Consider the following 16,184-nt stretch of genomic DNA (forward strand, 5'->3'; position numbering starts at 1 on the left):
TGTAACCAAGGTAACAAATCTGACAATTAGCAGAATTTCTGATTTTTTTTTTTTTTCTCTTAAAACTTGCTGTACCAAGTTTAATCGTTTGGGGTGATTTTTACAGTAACAATTAGTTGTGTTATTGGTAGATGTTGGATTACATCTTTGGACGATCCAAAAATGACACGTTTTAATAGGAGTAAACTAGGGAACCTGGCTTAGGTCCACATTTTTGGCAAAGTATATGTGGCTGCTTATGCTCTGAAAGGGCTAATAAGAATTTTTACTTACAGGTGCCCGGGAATATCACGTCCAATTTTTTAGCAACCAGCCAGAGAGGGCGTGGGTTCACGAAAAGCGGGTCCGAGAGTACAAAGGTCACAAACAGTATGAAGAACTACTGGCCGAGGCGACCAGACAAGCCAGCAATCACTCTGAGAAACAGAAGGTGACTGATGACATAGGAACATGGTCAATTGAATGTGGACTGTAAAGGACTTAATAATTTAGTAGAGCTTTTCATACTTGAATTCAAGCAATTAGAATGACTTATTTTAGTCCCCTAAGCTCAATTTTAATAATTCATTGTGTGTCAATAAATTTTATATGTCATATAAACAACATTATAGTCCTACTGAAAACTTTATCTGCTTAATACAATTTTGGATTCTATTTTGAATTGAATTCAAATGTACATAGTCTAGTAGATGCTAGTGAAATGAGGATTTTGTCAGAGATTTTTATGTTTTTTCCTATTTCAGCATTTTCCCCTAATTCCCCTTTATTCTTATTTAGCAAAATTGTTTTATGAAAGTAAGGTTTTAAAAATATTTAGTACTTACTCTGAGACAGGCACTGTTTTTAAGCATTTTATATATGTATTAATCCATTTAATCTTCATTACAACTTTGGTGAGGTAGATACTGTTATTCCTATTTCTGCAGATGAAGAAATTGAGGCACAGAACCCTTAAGTAGCGGGTTCAACCAAGGTCACACTAGTGATGGAACTAAAGATGTTTGTTGTGGTGGTGGACATACTAGAATTTTGACATGAACTCTTGATAATCTGTCTGGTCGAGATTTTTAAACTCAACTAATTTAGTGTGGGCCTCTGGTGATTCAGAAATATTTTCACTCTAAGCTAAATATTTTCACAGAGGATTTTGATTACTTTTATCAAACTTAACACTTCACAGTGTTTAACAGTGTTTGACATATACTGTACCGTCTCCTTGTTTCATTAGCTAATTTCTGGCTACCTCAGTCTAACCCCCTGGATAATTCCTAATTGCTTTGCTCATCTCACATACCTTTATTCAAAATTTTCTTACCTGTTTTGCCAATCCAAAGTCTTCTGATCAGGACTCTGGAAACTGTGATGCAGGTTTATTTTTCCTCTCATACGATCCTGTTTTCTTGTGTTGTATCGATTTCCACGTGTTCCTCGGGGCTCCCCTTTCTCTGCATTCTGCCCCTGTTTGCATTCTGGCACAGGCTGGCCGCTCAGCTCCAAATGCTGGCTCTGTGCCACTTACTTAGCTTTGCTGTGGTCTGTGTGGCACCCCTGAGCTTTAGGGTGTTGTCTTTAATGTTAGTGTTTTATTGGCCCCTGAAAGTTATCCTTTCTGTAATCTTTCTTCTCTCTGCCATCATCACTGCCAGCTTTTTAGGAATGTGACATGAGGAGGACGACTCCCTCTTGGAGGGACTTGTCCAGCAGAGTGGGCAACAAAGAAGGGTTTACTGTAAAAGAGTGGACCTGCATGTCCTTGATAGCAGCGCTGATTCATCAAAGTCATGGAGTTAGAACATTTCCCTTGTTTGACTGAAGACCCTGAAGATGTTTATGCATACCTGGAAAGATGATAAGACCACATGGGAAATACATGTTTTTTTAACTGTCCCTATTAGATTAAAGCATGTTCCATAATGCCTGTATCTTTCTTTACAGATTCGGAAACCCCGGCCTCAGAGAGAACGTGCTCAGTGGGATATCGGCATTGCCCACGCAGAGAAAGCGTTGAAAATGACCCGGGAGGAAAGAATTGAACAGTATACTTTTATCTACATTGATAAACAGCCTGAGGAGGCTTTATCCCAAGCAAAAAAGAATGTTGCCTCCAAGGCTGAAGTTAAAAAAACCCGAAGGCCAAGATCAGTGCTGAATACTCAGCCAGAACAGACCAGTGCAGGCGAGGCGGCCTCCTCACTATCAGGTACTGAAATTCGGAGACACAGCCAGAGGCGGCACACAAGCGTGGAAGAGGACGAACCACCTCCCGTTAAAGTAGCCTGGAAAACGGCAGCTGCGAGGAAATCCTTACCAGCTTCCATCACAATGCACAAAGGGAGCCTGGATTTGCAGAAGTGTAACATGTCTCCAGTTGTGAAAATTGAACAAGTGTTTGCTCTTCAGAATGCTACAGGAGATGGGAAATTTATCGATCAGTTTGTTTATTCAACGAAGGTACCTTCTTTTCTCATGGGTTTTTTGGGGGAACCTAGGTATCTAGTAAGTAGTCAACCTTGGCATTTAAAAAAACCCCAGGGCTTCCCTGGTGGCGCAGTGGTTGAGAGGCCGCCTGCCTATTCAGGGGACACGGGTTCGTGCCCCGGCCCGGGAAGATCCCACATGCTGCGGAGCAGCTGGGCCCGTGAGCCATGGCCGCTGAGCCTGCACGTCCGGAGCCTGTGCTCCGCAACGGGAGAGGCCACAACAGTGAGAGGCCCGCGTACCGCAAAAAAAAAACCCAAAAAACCCAAACAACACAAGGTCATAATTTGAATACCCTTTGTATTCACTGCACTTGAAATGTACAGTCAGTTTACTCTGTTTAAGATGGGGGCAAAAAAGACATAGGCAAAAAAGCTTTGCTTTTCTTCTTTTTTTTTTCTCTCTTTTGTAATATCCCCATCTGTACTAGATTAATCTTGAGCTGTGCAGCCAAAATTGAGCTGAGCTCCCTAAAATCATGGAATAAAACTGGGCACTTTGCCTGTTTCTGGTTTGTGTGGTTAGTTTTTCTTAGTTGCAAAGTATGCTTCTTATTAAATCATTTCTGTCAGTTATCTGAATTAACCGTTGTAATCATTATACCTGTTGCTCTGTTTGGTTGCACCAGCAATTTTGTTTGGCTCATGTTGACCTGCGATAGCTCATACATTTTAGAGAAGTACCAGAACTGTGTTTGTTCTGTCACAATGAACTGTGGTGACAGCTTGTGTAACGGGGTGAAAGTAGCCTCTTCAAACGGAATGCCTCCCTCAGACAGCCCTGGGCCTCCATTTAGGGCGCTTACACTTTAGCTTGAAGACTTTAAAACTCTTTTACAACATTTGTACTTTCTATTCCGTGTACCTCTTCACTACCCTCCCAGCCGACACCACAACTGTGGGCTTGTGAATCCAAATTCAGTGGCACCTCATGGATGTGTGCTGTTTAAAGAATTCTGTGCTGATTTCCTAACGTTGTCTTATGCACATTAAAGTAAATATAGGTGCACCTCATTGGTGATATATTTTCCTAAAGAGAAGCATAAGGGTCCTCTGTTAACCTGTTTCTGCCTATAGGTTCAACCGATTTCAGTAAGGCGAAGCTCCTTGGAAAAACTTAAGTTACAGTCCCCACTTGGTTCTGTTGACAGCTTTGACTCGCAAGTAAATACTTTGTATCTTTTTCGAATGCGAATTGGCTTCATTCTTGGAGCTGGTTTTTATCTGCTTTTGGATGCACAAATCAAGCTTTGTCACCCCCCCCCCCAAAGAGTGCTATTTAAATCAAATTTGAGATAAAACTGACCTTTTAAAAATGAAAGCTTTAAAAATACATATACTATATTTATAAATCACTCCTTTATTTCACTGCATTAAAAATACCTAAAATGAGACAGAACTGTAATTCTCCCTGCCTTCTCTCTGCTCCAGATTGCTTATGGGGTGCACATTTTCATCACACTTCTGTAATCTAAGGATATCCTTGTCTTTCAAAGACGTGTTGATATTTTTATCTGTAGTAGGGTACTTTACCACATGAAAATGACTATAGTTCTCTTACTGTGATATGGGTAAAGGGAGAGACTATTCAGACCAGAAAATATTTTGGTTTTGACAGAAAATTAGATGATACAGGTTTATTTTTTAGTGATATTCATCATCTGGACTTAGAAAACAGGTTTTTTTCCCCCACATAGTCTCATTGTACATTTTAGAGTACATCCTGATGACTTAATAAAATTGTTCTGATAATGGCTAAGATAATAAATTAACTGCAATCAAAGACCATATAAAATCCAAGCACAGGGCTTCCCTGGTGGCACAGTGGTTGAGAGTCCGCCTGCCGATGCAGGGGACACGGGTTCGTGCCCCGGTCCGGGAGGATCCCACGTGCCGCGGGGTGGCTGGGCCCGTGAGCCACGGCCACTGAGCCTGCGCGTCCGGAGCCTGTACTCCGCAACGGGAGAGGCCACAGCGGTGAGAGGCCCACGTACCGCAAAAAAAAAAAAAAAAATCCAAGCACATTATGATGGTCTTAAGGCATCTTTATAAGCCAATGATGCCATTTGCCTGGTAATCACCTATTTTTTAATTTGCCTTATTTTGAAGGGAATTGGTAACAAAACAGAAATAAGTGTCAGGGGACAAGACAGACTTATAATTTCTACACCAAACCAGAGGAATGAAAAGGCAACTCAGAATATGTCATCTCCGGAAACAGCATCTGGTCCTGCAGGTGGGTATGAATGTAGAGTACGTTCCCATTGGAGTTCTTGGTTCTGCTTGACTGTCACATGGCAGCTCTGTTCCTATCAAAATCAAATTATATTTTAAAAATGAAATCATAAAAGTGATTATTTCAATAGGAAAGAATGGTTTAGGGGCCAGAGAACTTTATTGATAGTAATAGTTATTTTTCCTACAGGAATTTAAATAATAGGATTCTATAATGAAAAGACTATAGTTATACAGTCTGTACATATCTGACTAGATGCACCATTTGATGATCTCTCTGCATGAGAATAACAGCTTTAATTTTCCAGCACTATTAACACATTCTTACTATTTCCTCCTTTATCCCCTATTGGACACAAATTGGTAGATGCCCACACTCTTTCCATTATTCTTAGGTGTGCTAGATGTCAGCAGTTGAGGGGTTCGGACCTAGCTCTCTTATAATCTTCTCTGATTAACAGATACCATGAATTGAAAATCAAGCTACATTATTGTTGCTCAAAGAAGAAATGCCTGTATTTAGTAAGATCGTGCCTTTGGAATAGGCAAAGTAATTTTTATTAAGAGACTGACTGAGGATCTTATAGAAGCTTAATTGAGTGTCTGGTGGATTTGGTTTATATAACAGTATTACTGCTGCATACAGCTGTTAAGTAAAGAGTTAGATACCAACTAACTTGGTCATTTGAAATCTTAGGAGGAAGGAGTTTGTTTCAATTTGTTCTTTCACATTTTTTTTTGGAATCTAAGAAGTGACCAAATAATTTTCTAGAAGGATTAAAGTCTTAACACCCAAGGTAGTAATCTTGGATCAGTAGTAGCTCAGGCAAACCTGTAATTGAGTGGCACTAAGGGGTAAGTATTTTTGTAAGGGAAATTTTGAGTAAGATTCTTCTTATTATAAAAGCTAAATTAAAACAATCATTATTCAGGAAAGAACTTGCAGCCCTTTATTTTCAAGAAAGGGCTGCAGGATGGGGAAAGGTGTTGCCACGTATGGGACAGGGCATAGTAAATAGAATGCCTTTATTCAACAATGAGTTGGGAAAGGAAGCTGCAGTAAGGTAAGGAGGGAGTAGCAAAGTCCAGAACCAGATTTGCAACTTGTATCACTTCAAAATACTGTATAAAAAATGAAATTATAATGAAGCAATGAATAATGGACTTAGAAGATTTTGCATTAATTAGCCATAATTGAAAATGTTTGTTACCTTCTTTGATACCACAAGACTCTTTTGGCCTCAGTGCTCTGTAGTTAGGTCTATCAGTTTTGTCATCTTTCTTTACTGTTAAACTGTTTACTGTTAAACTGTTAGTAATTTGTCTGAATGTAAGTGTGATATTTAGACTAGGAGGATCATTACTTAAACATCTGCATTCTCCGAACTAGGGAGAAAGTAAATTCTTCATAGGATATTAGATTGATCTTAAATATTAAACTTTTACTTTTAATGGAGATTGTTTTTTCTGCCCCTCAGCTACTGAACATTTTATCTTCATGTAGTCTTTTCATTTCAATTTAAGTTCTGCTGTGGATTTTCTTCTTTTCCTTCTTTTTTTTTTCTTTTCTAGTGAAAGCTAAAGGTGGAAGGTTATAATTCTTTATATCAAGAAAAAGCCCAGTTCCTTCCTCAGGCAGACATAATGTAATGAGATTGTAAATTAACGTTGCAGCCTTAATTTAGGGATGAGCGCTCTAAAGCTTTGACCTTGGTTTAAATTTGGTTACCAGCCGTAGTTGATAAGCATATTTTATCTTTTTACATGACCATTTTGTTCCTTGCGAAAATAACTTCAGTAGTTGAAAAGTCAGAAAAGAGACCCGATCTCCCTTCAGAAACCAATTGTACCATTATCTCATTTGGTGTTAACTACTCATGGGGAATTCTCCAGCCTTTTCTTAGTAAATTTAGGTGCTACATAGGATGTGTGGCACTGCTACATTTCTATGGTTTGAGGAGTTGTATCTGCATTTCTACCAGATTTCTAAGCTATTTTCCAAATCCAGAGATGCTCACTTCTCCTCTCTTAGAACATAAATATAATACTTTTTAGTGTCTTTAAATGTAGTAGAATGTATATGTTCTTCGGGTAGCTTTCAGAATAATTTTACGGAGTCACCACATTGTCTTATCTTTGTAAGACAATAGAGCAAATATCATTTGCCCTTGCTAGAACAATTTTGTTGTCATTCTCAAAACAAGGTTTTTTGTTTGTTTGTTTTACGCAGTTCTATTTTCATTTTCCTCTTCCCTGGTAGGTCTTGAGTGTTGATGACTATACTGAAATGTGAATCTCTGGAATACTCAGGTGTCTGTGAGGGTAGGATACCTGTTGTCTTAGTTAACATTTTCATCATTGTAAGGAGAAGAGTGAGAGTAAAGGACACATTCATTTTGTGACTTCTCTGCTAGAAATTAATTAAGCACAACTCAGAAACAATACATTATCATCAAACTACCTACTCCTTCCCCCCAAAAAGTAGTGGGATCCTTCTTTGTTTTGGCTTTGAACAAAGATGAGGAAAGCCCTTTCCACATAAACAAGAACAATGAAACCAGAAAATATACAGGTGATATGGAACACTTCATTGAGGTAGCTTCTGCAAGGTGATTATTATGTAGCAAGGACTGTTTAGGTGGTCCAAGCACTGAAAAGATGGAGAACAGCTGTGCTGAAGGTATCATTCCTTCTTAAGGTCACAGAATGAATCATTCTGTGATTCATTCCTGACTTAGTGTTTCTTCACATTGCAGCCTTCAATCTTAAGTTTTATCCTTTCCAAAATGGGGTCTATGTGAGTTTTCTTTCAAAGAATTTTACTGTTTAAAAATCTTCATAGTTTCTTTTTTTCACCATTTAATATTAAATAGCTTGATAATTTGTTTCAACTAGTTTTCCATGACTAATTATTTCTAAGTTATACAAGTCCCTTGATAGTCAAATTAATGATTCAGTTTTAGTCCCATTTTTGTGCCTTTCCTGCTTTTTTCCCTTTGGTTGTTAATGATATAACAATAGCAAAACCAGCACCTAGCACTATTAAGCATTTTACGTGTAGAATTAATTTATTTGTTAAAATGCAAAATACATAGTACCGATTGAATTTTGAACCATTAATTCCTAATGTCAACTGAGAATAAAATCATTTTCATCCATCCCCTCAGTCCCTTCATCCCTTCAATTATTATTACCTAAATGTGTTTATCTGCTGTTTTGGTTTGACTTTACAATTTTTAAAAATCCAATCCCTCTTTATCTGTATAGTTCAGAGTGCGTTATGACTCCTAGTCTCAACCCATCAACTTTTACAATTTGATCTATACAATTTTTTTAATGTACTCCCAAGTGTTTAATAGTTTTTTTAATGAGTTATAGTTAAAAGACCAAAAGTAATGGATAAGAAAAGGAAGGAATTTGGTCAGATCTTAATTACTTGAATGTCAGTTACTCAAGTGAGGTTTTATTGTTTGTTCGTTTGAATTGTCTTTTAGGCTCAGTAGAAAAGAAGCAACAGAGAAGATCCATTAGAACCCGTTCCGAATCAGAGAAATCCACTGAGGTCGTGCCAAAGAAGAAGATCAAAAAGGAGCAGGTTGGCTTCCCACATGTAGAGGGTTAACCGTCGTATTTGTGAGTGTTGTGGCTTATGCTGGTGTCTTAAAAGAAAGAGAGACTCCCCCCACACTGGCTTTCCTTTCCGGACTACCTAATGCTTCTGTCCTGGTGAATCCCAGTGCCCAGTCCTAATACAACCATCCCTGTGATGCTGCTTCAAGCATTTTCACAGAAAACGATCAGGCTTCAGGAGATGGGAAGTCAGTGGTACAAGACTTCTAAAGAATTCCTCACATTGATTTTGACATTTCAGTTACGAGCAAAATAATTTCATGTTTTCGTGATTTTTATTTGGAACCATCATTGAGTTCCCTTTTTTTTTAATTTTAATTTTTGGTTTAAGCTGCTGGTATATATTATTTTTATTTTTTAAACAGACCAAATTAATTTACCTATAAGAGTTTTATTTAAGAAACAGATAATCATAGATGATCTGGTTTTTCTGTTGGTATCACAGATTTTTTGGAATGTTATTTTCCCAGTGGAATGGCACTCACCTGTTACTAAGTTATCAGATACACACTATTTATGTAAAAAGAAGGAGGGGCATTTTGACGGAAGGGTATTCAGCCAGTTTAATCAATACAGCAATAGGCATATTAAATTACCTTTTCAAAGAAATGTTTGGAAATCGTTAACTCCTTTAACTTAAATTCACAGTCAGAATTTTTCTTAATTTGTTAAAGTGAAAGAATATCCAGTTTTATACCCAGACAGCTGCTACTAAACAAAAAGAATTGTGAATAGTATTAGTTCCAATAAGCTTTATATTTTTAAAACCACTTAAATATGGAAGAATGTGAAGTTTTCTATTTAAATTATTTCCTTCAGAATTTTAAACTTCCAAACTTAAGAGGTGATTTTGTGGGTACTCTATGGTATCATCAGACATGTAAAACAGTTTTTCCAGAAATATTTAACAAAAATTTAAATAATATCCTGATTTGTCATTCATTTATCATAATTAGCTTTCATACTTAGGAAATTATATTCCAAAAAATCTTTCTAACCTCTTGCAGATCTCCAGTATTCCTTTCCAAAATGAAGTTGTGATTTTGCCAGCTGGTTCCCAAATTCAGTCTGTGACCAGTCAGTCTAAAATTAATAAGGAGAATGAGCACAAAACTGGGATGGATTGTTAATGCCACTGTGTTTATAGTTAGTAGTAAAACAATACCAGTGATTGTTTAGAAGATTTTATATTTGTATTACTAATTGTATCTTATAAAAGCACTTCTGTTGTATGTTTTTTTTACTTGTTGTAAAAGAAAAAATAAAAATTTTTTTAAAAAGCTTAGAATAATCCTTAAATATTTACAAAATGTGTTGCAACATGCATATTTCACCACTCAGAGAAACATTAAATCCAATTCATAGCTTAAGCAGGTACTCCTCCAAATGGCATCCTTTCTTTAATTCCAATGGTTCAATCCTCAAATTACCACGTGTTTTACATAAACATTGGCAGAATAACTTCTGATCTCGCTCTCCTAATGTAGGATCAAGACACTGTTCATAAGACACTCAAGAAAGTGCTTTTGCAATATCACAAACTTATTTTCTTAAGTTTGTACTAGCAGCAAAAGTATTGAGCTTCCAGCTGTATGGAGCCCTGTAGCACTCTCTACAGAGAGGGTCCTGATTCCCAGCAACTTAGATGTGAGTGCAGGCGCGGAAGGGTCTTAAAGTGGCGTGAGTTACATTAACCTGAGTATCATAGTAAGTAAAAATTTATCCTAACGTCTTTGGGGCGGGAGGGGTTTATAGCAACATCGGGGCTGGTTGCAGAAACAACCCCTCTCCTGCCTCCCAGACACTGAGGAAAGTATTTGTGTTCTTTTCATATACCAAGGGAATGGTGGGAAAGGTCGTTGCTCAAAAGCATGTGGCTGTGTGTTGTCACTTGGTATCCAGCACAGGCAGCTAGAATTTAAACCCTCCCTGACCCTGAGACAGAGAACTTTACCAGAAAATGGGACCGAGTCCAGATTTCAGATACATTAATCGCTCATCATTACTTAGATTGATCGAAGTATTATTTTTTTCCCTCTGTTAATTAAGTGAAAAAAAATTCCCCATTAATGCTGTATTTTTCTGTCCAAACAGGTTGAAACAGTTCCTCAGGCTACAGTGAAGACTGGATTACAAAAAGGTGAGTTATTATAATGTTGCTCTGCATTTCCTTGATTAAAAACAATTTGAAAGAATTATTTGTACTTCATGTATTTTTGTGTGTCTCTGTAAATCACTTGTCGCTCTTCAGTCGATAATTTGTGTGAAATTGAAGTATTCCCGTGTTTGTGTGTGTGTGCGCGCATGCGTGCGTGTGTGTCTTTTAGAATTGATCTTACTCTGTGCCTCCATGTGAAAAGTCTTATTTGTTTTGGTAAATTGGAGAACACCACGTAGGCTTGATACTGTTTCCAACTTTTCTCCATAAGATTCTGGGGTTTCACTGGTTTATAAACTAGGGATGTGACGAATCCACTTTTTTTGGTATTCGACTGAATACCGAATAGTAGCTATGTCAATAGTGGTCAAACATGGACTATGACAAATCAGACAAGACAACCTGATTGAAAAAAAAAAATCTTGCCACATTTATTTTTACAGTGCTGTAAAATCTTTTTGTATATTAAAATGATTCGTAGCATATTTATGGCCATTATTTGATGACCTTATGCAGAATCTATTTGAGATATGCACAAAGTTTAAGAAACCTTAAACTTAAGTCTGTACTTTTCTGTGTGCAATTTGACTACAGTACAAACTCCATAGCATGATTCGTGCGTTTTTGGTGAGATCAGACTGTATTTAATACCTGTAGTTTACTCTGGGCAAATTGCATTATTTAAAAAAAAAAAAAAAACACCAGCCTCTCTGCATTCTCGGGGAGAAGTCTGCAGCGATGGTCTCCGTGGAGATCCTCAGCAGAACTGAACAGCCTCTCGGAGGGAACACTGCTTGGCGGAGCTCCAAGAAAAGACATCGCGATCGCTGCGAGATTAGGAGGCCTGATTGCGTTGTGTTTCCACCATTCCACAGGGTCGGCGGACCGGGGAGTGCAGGGCTCTGTCAGATTCAGTGACAGCTCCGTCTCCGCAGCGAGTGAGGAAACTGTGGACTGAGATTCCTGTACAATTTCATCCCAGAAACTCCAGACTTGTAGTCTCCATGCAAGATTTCTTTGTCGGCGGCTCGATAAACAGTTTCTTTGTTTTCAATTTTGATTTTGCCAATCATCATTATGGGCATTTTCCTGCCTGATTTCTTTTTCAAGACTCTGAACAATTGCTTTAACATTCAAATGATTTTTTTTTTTCTTTTCTTTTTTTTTTTTTTTTTGTCTGAGCTGGATGGGTACAGCTTAAATCATGGGTCCAGCCTAAAAACCACCGTTTAACTTACACTGATCAATTTCAACATGGACTGTTTTTGGGTTTTTTTTTGTTTTTGTTTTTGTTTTTTTTAAAAAATAAAGCGTCATTAATGCACATCTGCAGGGTTTTGCCAAACAGCCCAAACTGTATACATTACAATCATTAAAAGCTCTTATTTTTTTTAACATTAGTGCCGTTATCATGGAGAACAGCGTGGTGGCTGCCTTTGGCAGCCTGTCCTTTTTCTAGCATTTTCAGAAACTCATCGGAAATGGCGGTACCTGTGTTTCCCTTCGAAAGCCTCTCAGTACAGCACTCCTGTTCCTCTGTTAAAACTCCTTGTTAATCCAGTGATCTTTTAGGCCAAGGAAATATTTTGTGGTGGTGTTCTGGGTCCATACACCAGCAATGAAGGAGATAGATTTGTGTACTTGTGTTTTTTAATCAGCGTTAACACGGGCAGGCACCCTCATTTGTAGATGTAAGGAAACATTCAGTGAAAACCTTGTAGGATGGGATGTGATAACGAGGTTCCAGTAACCTGAGCAGTCTAACGAGGTCCACATCCTCCTGCACAGACCGTGCCGCACACCAAGTGCTGTTCCCGCTCAGCCTTTGCGGATCTTCATGGCCTCGGGAGACCTGTTTCTCCATGGTCTCTTCTGGACTGCACACTTCCACCATAGCTTGCTGGGCTGATCTAGATGTCTGTTTGTTGTATGGAAATTTTGGGGGAAAAAAAAAATCTAAAACACAAACTGTGGGTTGAAATATTAACCGTCTCCTTGGTTCCTTGGTATTCACCGTGCCTGATCTGCACATTTCATCGTGGCTGTTTCTGTATAGCCTATACTGCATTAGCCCAAGAGATTGTTGCTTTGTAACTTTTTGCACTATTGTTTTGGCTGGATTTGTATTACACACCGTTTTAAAAAAAAAATTCCACACTATTCTCTGCCTTTTTTTTTTTTTTTCATATTTATTCCTTCCCTCACCAAGTCCACACAGAGGCCTCTCATCCAGCTCTTCGTGATTTGGCTGCACTTGAACATTGTCTGTTTACAGCCCTCAGCACTGTGCCTCCTAGATGGCATGACGTATGTAGCTGTGCTGCAACACTTGTAATGGTCACAGTAAATGCCCTTCACCCAGGAAGTCTCAGATGAACAATTGTGAACATCCAGGATTTATCTGGGGGGCAATAATCAACTGAATTGCAAAATTCGGGGGAAAATGGCACTATCCGTGTACGAATCGAATACAAATCAAAGATTTGTCACATCCCTAATAAAAACAAGATGGAGGTGTCTCTGCGACCATATTTGTAAGCTACACAGTGTGTTGGGTTTTATGTCTTCCCCCTCCAAATTGAATGGTTCTTTGGATTGCTCCAAATCGATCAGCTGTCCTGCAGTTTTGATAGAATTGGTTTTTAGGTTGGAACTTGGGCTCTGTTGCCCGAAAATAGCTTTAGAGCAGGAGCACGGAATTGAGTGTTTTAATAGAGCGGTTGTAAATTACATCACTCACCATCAGGAAGGTCAGAAGCTTATGAAATTTTGACTCGTGACTTCAGTGTTACAAAGAGAGCTATGCTTTTTTTCACACTACAGATGAGTTTGGGGAAAGAAAATATTCTCCCACAAAAAAATTAAAACAACAAACTTTAAGTACTATTTTAGGATTAATTTCGGTGTGTTGTATTAAGGTGCCAGCGAGATTTCAGATTCCTGTAAACCTCTAAAGAAAAGGAGCCGCGCCTCAACTGATGTAGAAATGGCTAGTTCCACGTACAGAGACACGTCTGACTCCGATTCCAGAGGACTGAGTGACCTGCAGGTAAATATGTCCCAGGGCCTGGGCGCAGTGTTGTCTCGCTTTGCCAGACCAAGCAACCAAGTAATGCTTTGCCTGACTTTCTCGGCGAGAACAGGGAATTTTTTTTTAAATGCTGGTAGAAAAGAAATCATTTTGGTCATTTTGTAACTTACGGGTCTCTTAATTTTGCTGGTCTCTTAGATAACAGGAGCGTAGTTTTTTAATTGTAACAGTTTCTCTCAAAACACCAGACATTGGGTATCCAGGGGTTTTAGAAGGGAGGAAGAGGTTGTGTGAAGGTTTCTTTGAGCAAGTCTTAACTAGGATTTTCGTAGCACCTAATTTTGAGGAAACTTTTGTTTTTCTTAAAAATGTGTTCTGTTTTCCATGTAGGTAGGCTTTGGAAAGCAAGTCGATAGCCCTTCAGCTACTGCAGATGCAGATGTTTCTGATGTGCAGTCCGTGGACTCAAGTTTGTCAAGAAGAGGCACTGGAATGAGTAGGAAGGACACTGTATGTCAGGTAGGCAGGCAACCTGTCCTGCAGCTTGAAACAAAGGCTGTAATATCCTGCCAGTAATACACTTCCCTCCTGTTTGAGAGGTTAGTATCTTTCTAAGTTATGATACTGCTTTCAAGCTACAGATCTACAAGCCACTTCAGGCTCTTTTCTTCCCTTTCGGAGTTGGAATACTTACTATTCACGTGTAAGTGCCAGTCTTCACTGTGATGCTCCCTTATTAATTGGAAGTAAATGGCAGATGGCTGACTTCAAAAACATCTTCTCAGATTGAAGTTGGTATTAAAGTTTTTAATGTATATTTACCCTTTTTGAAAAATACTGCTTTGCACTCTGAAGAAGAGTTAAAGTATGCAGATTCCAAAGAAGGAATCATAAAAGATCAAGTATGACTTTTAAACTTTATACATATTGGGTCTGGAAATAGTTATCTGGTTCAGCGGTTCTCAAAGGGAGGGCCGAGGACCAGCAGCACTGGCATTGTCAGGGTGCTTATTGGAAATGCAGATTCTCGAGCCCCACCCGAGACCCGCTGAATCAGAAACTGTGGACCCAGTAATCTGTGTCTTAACAGACCCCCCCAGTGGTCCTGATGCCTGCTACAGTTTGAGCACAGCTGGGTTTTTTTTTGCCATGTTACAGATCTGTGAAAGCTCTGGGGATTCTCTGATTCCTTGCGAGGGAGAGTGCTGCAAACACTTCCACCTGGAGTGCCTGGGACTGACATCATTCCCTGATGGAAAGTTCATCTGCGTCGAATGTAAAACTGGTGAGCGTCCTGGTAGATGTGAGAAGATGGGGGTGAGGGTGGAGAAAGTGCAGTGCCCGCATCTTCCATGACATCACACTCTCTTACCATGTTTATGTAGCTCGTATCTCCTCTCCCATAGCTATTCCAACAAATTAAGACCATCCAGTGATTAGGCTTCCTGACATCTAAAGAGCAGTTTGTAATATTATTGTCAGATCTCCTCCCACTAGTGCCTTTACCATAAAATCTGTCAAATCATCGAGATGTATTTATGTTTTATCTAAAGAGCTATACAAAGTTTGTAGAGTGAATTATTTTTCAGGTGGGTTTGAGATTTTTGTGCTCAATAAATTGATCTAAAATCCCTTGACTTTATAGACCAGAATAAGTGTCCGTCACAGACTATAACCATGGGGATTGTATTTTTAGTGGAAAGATGGAACTATCAGAAATTGTTTTTAAAACATGGGGGTTTTGGAGTCATCATTTATCTCTTGCACCCCATGTATAGACTGCCACCTGTCAAAATAACTTACAGAGAAAGAAATATGTAAGTTTATATTTCTTCTCTGTGTAGCCATGATTCTAGTTAAGTCATGGAAAGCAGAAAATAGAATTGTTTAATTTGTACCAATAAGGTAAGTGAAAAGTCACCTGGAGATGACCTGGTAGTGCTTCTAGGAACCATGTTCACATGTTTTTGTGGGTTTTGTTTTGGTTTTGCTGTGAGAAGCTGTGAGCCAATTGGATGTCGAGTATTTACGATATGCTGACCTTACCTTTGTACCTTATTATTTTCCTACTCCTTTCCTCCCATTATTTGGATTCTCATAGATACTTATTTTATTCTTTTTTACTCGTAGGCCTCCAAAAATCCTTTGTATGTTCTAGATTCCATTAGAACAGTAACTTTGTTTTTAACCAAATACTTTCTAAATGCCAGGTGCTCTTAGTACTGAGCGTTTTATCTTCTTATCTCATTTGCTCCTCACTACATTATGAGATAGATACTATTATTATTTCCATTTTACAGAATGTGAAACTGAGGATTAGAGAGTTTGTTTTCCAGCCTTGCCCAGAGTCACAGAGACACACATGGTGAAACTGGGGTTCAGGCCCAGGAGGCAGAGCTTGACCCCAGAGCCCTTGCCCTTTACCGTTGCCTTCTGCCACCTTGACTCAGTAGGATGGGAATCACATAGCACATATCCTGACCACAGGCACACACACACTCACCTACATACACAGGCAAAAATTAAGCTACACAAGCTGTTTTAAACAAATAACTTATATTTTTTCCCTATGTAAAATATCATTTTATTTATCACATTTAGACTCTGCAGTAAAGCTTTTGAACAGTCTGCCAGCTGGCAGCCTCAGGGTCAG

General features: G+C 38.7%; 1 protein-coding gene across 5 annotated transcripts in view; it reads left to right on the forward strand.

The window, feature by feature from the left end:
* Positions 1–16,184, forward strand: part of NSD3 (nuclear receptor binding SET domain protein 3) — a 108,225-nt gene that overhangs the window by 59,506 nt on the left and 32,535 nt on the right. For 4 of the 5 annotated variants that reach the window (XM_079908953.1, XM_079908952.1, XM_079908954.1 and 1 more), the window contains exons 5-12: positions 276–430; positions 1,936–2,451; positions 4,587–4,713; positions 8,207–8,307; positions 10,437–10,482; positions 13,419–13,549; positions 13,922–14,050; positions 14,690–14,816. In XM_079908953.1, coding sequence (XP_079765079.1) covers positions 276–430; positions 1,936–2,451; positions 4,587–4,713; positions 8,207–8,307; positions 10,437–10,482; positions 13,419–13,549; positions 13,922–14,050; positions 14,690–14,816 — 1,332 coding nt within the window. Of the gene's footprint in view, positions 1–275; positions 431–1,935; positions 2,452–4,586; positions 4,714–8,206; positions 8,308–10,436; positions 10,483–11,375; positions 13,550–13,921; positions 14,051–14,689; positions 14,817–16,184 lie in introns of those variants that run through there. The other variant, XM_079908956.1, reaches the window with a different exon arrangement.

The sequence above is a fragment of the Stenella coeruleoalba genome (assembly GCF_951394435.1).
Source record: "Stenella coeruleoalba genome assembly, chromosome: 21".
Classification (NCBI taxonomy): Eukaryota; Metazoa; Chordata; class Mammalia; order Artiodactyla; family Delphinidae; genus Stenella; species Stenella coeruleoalba.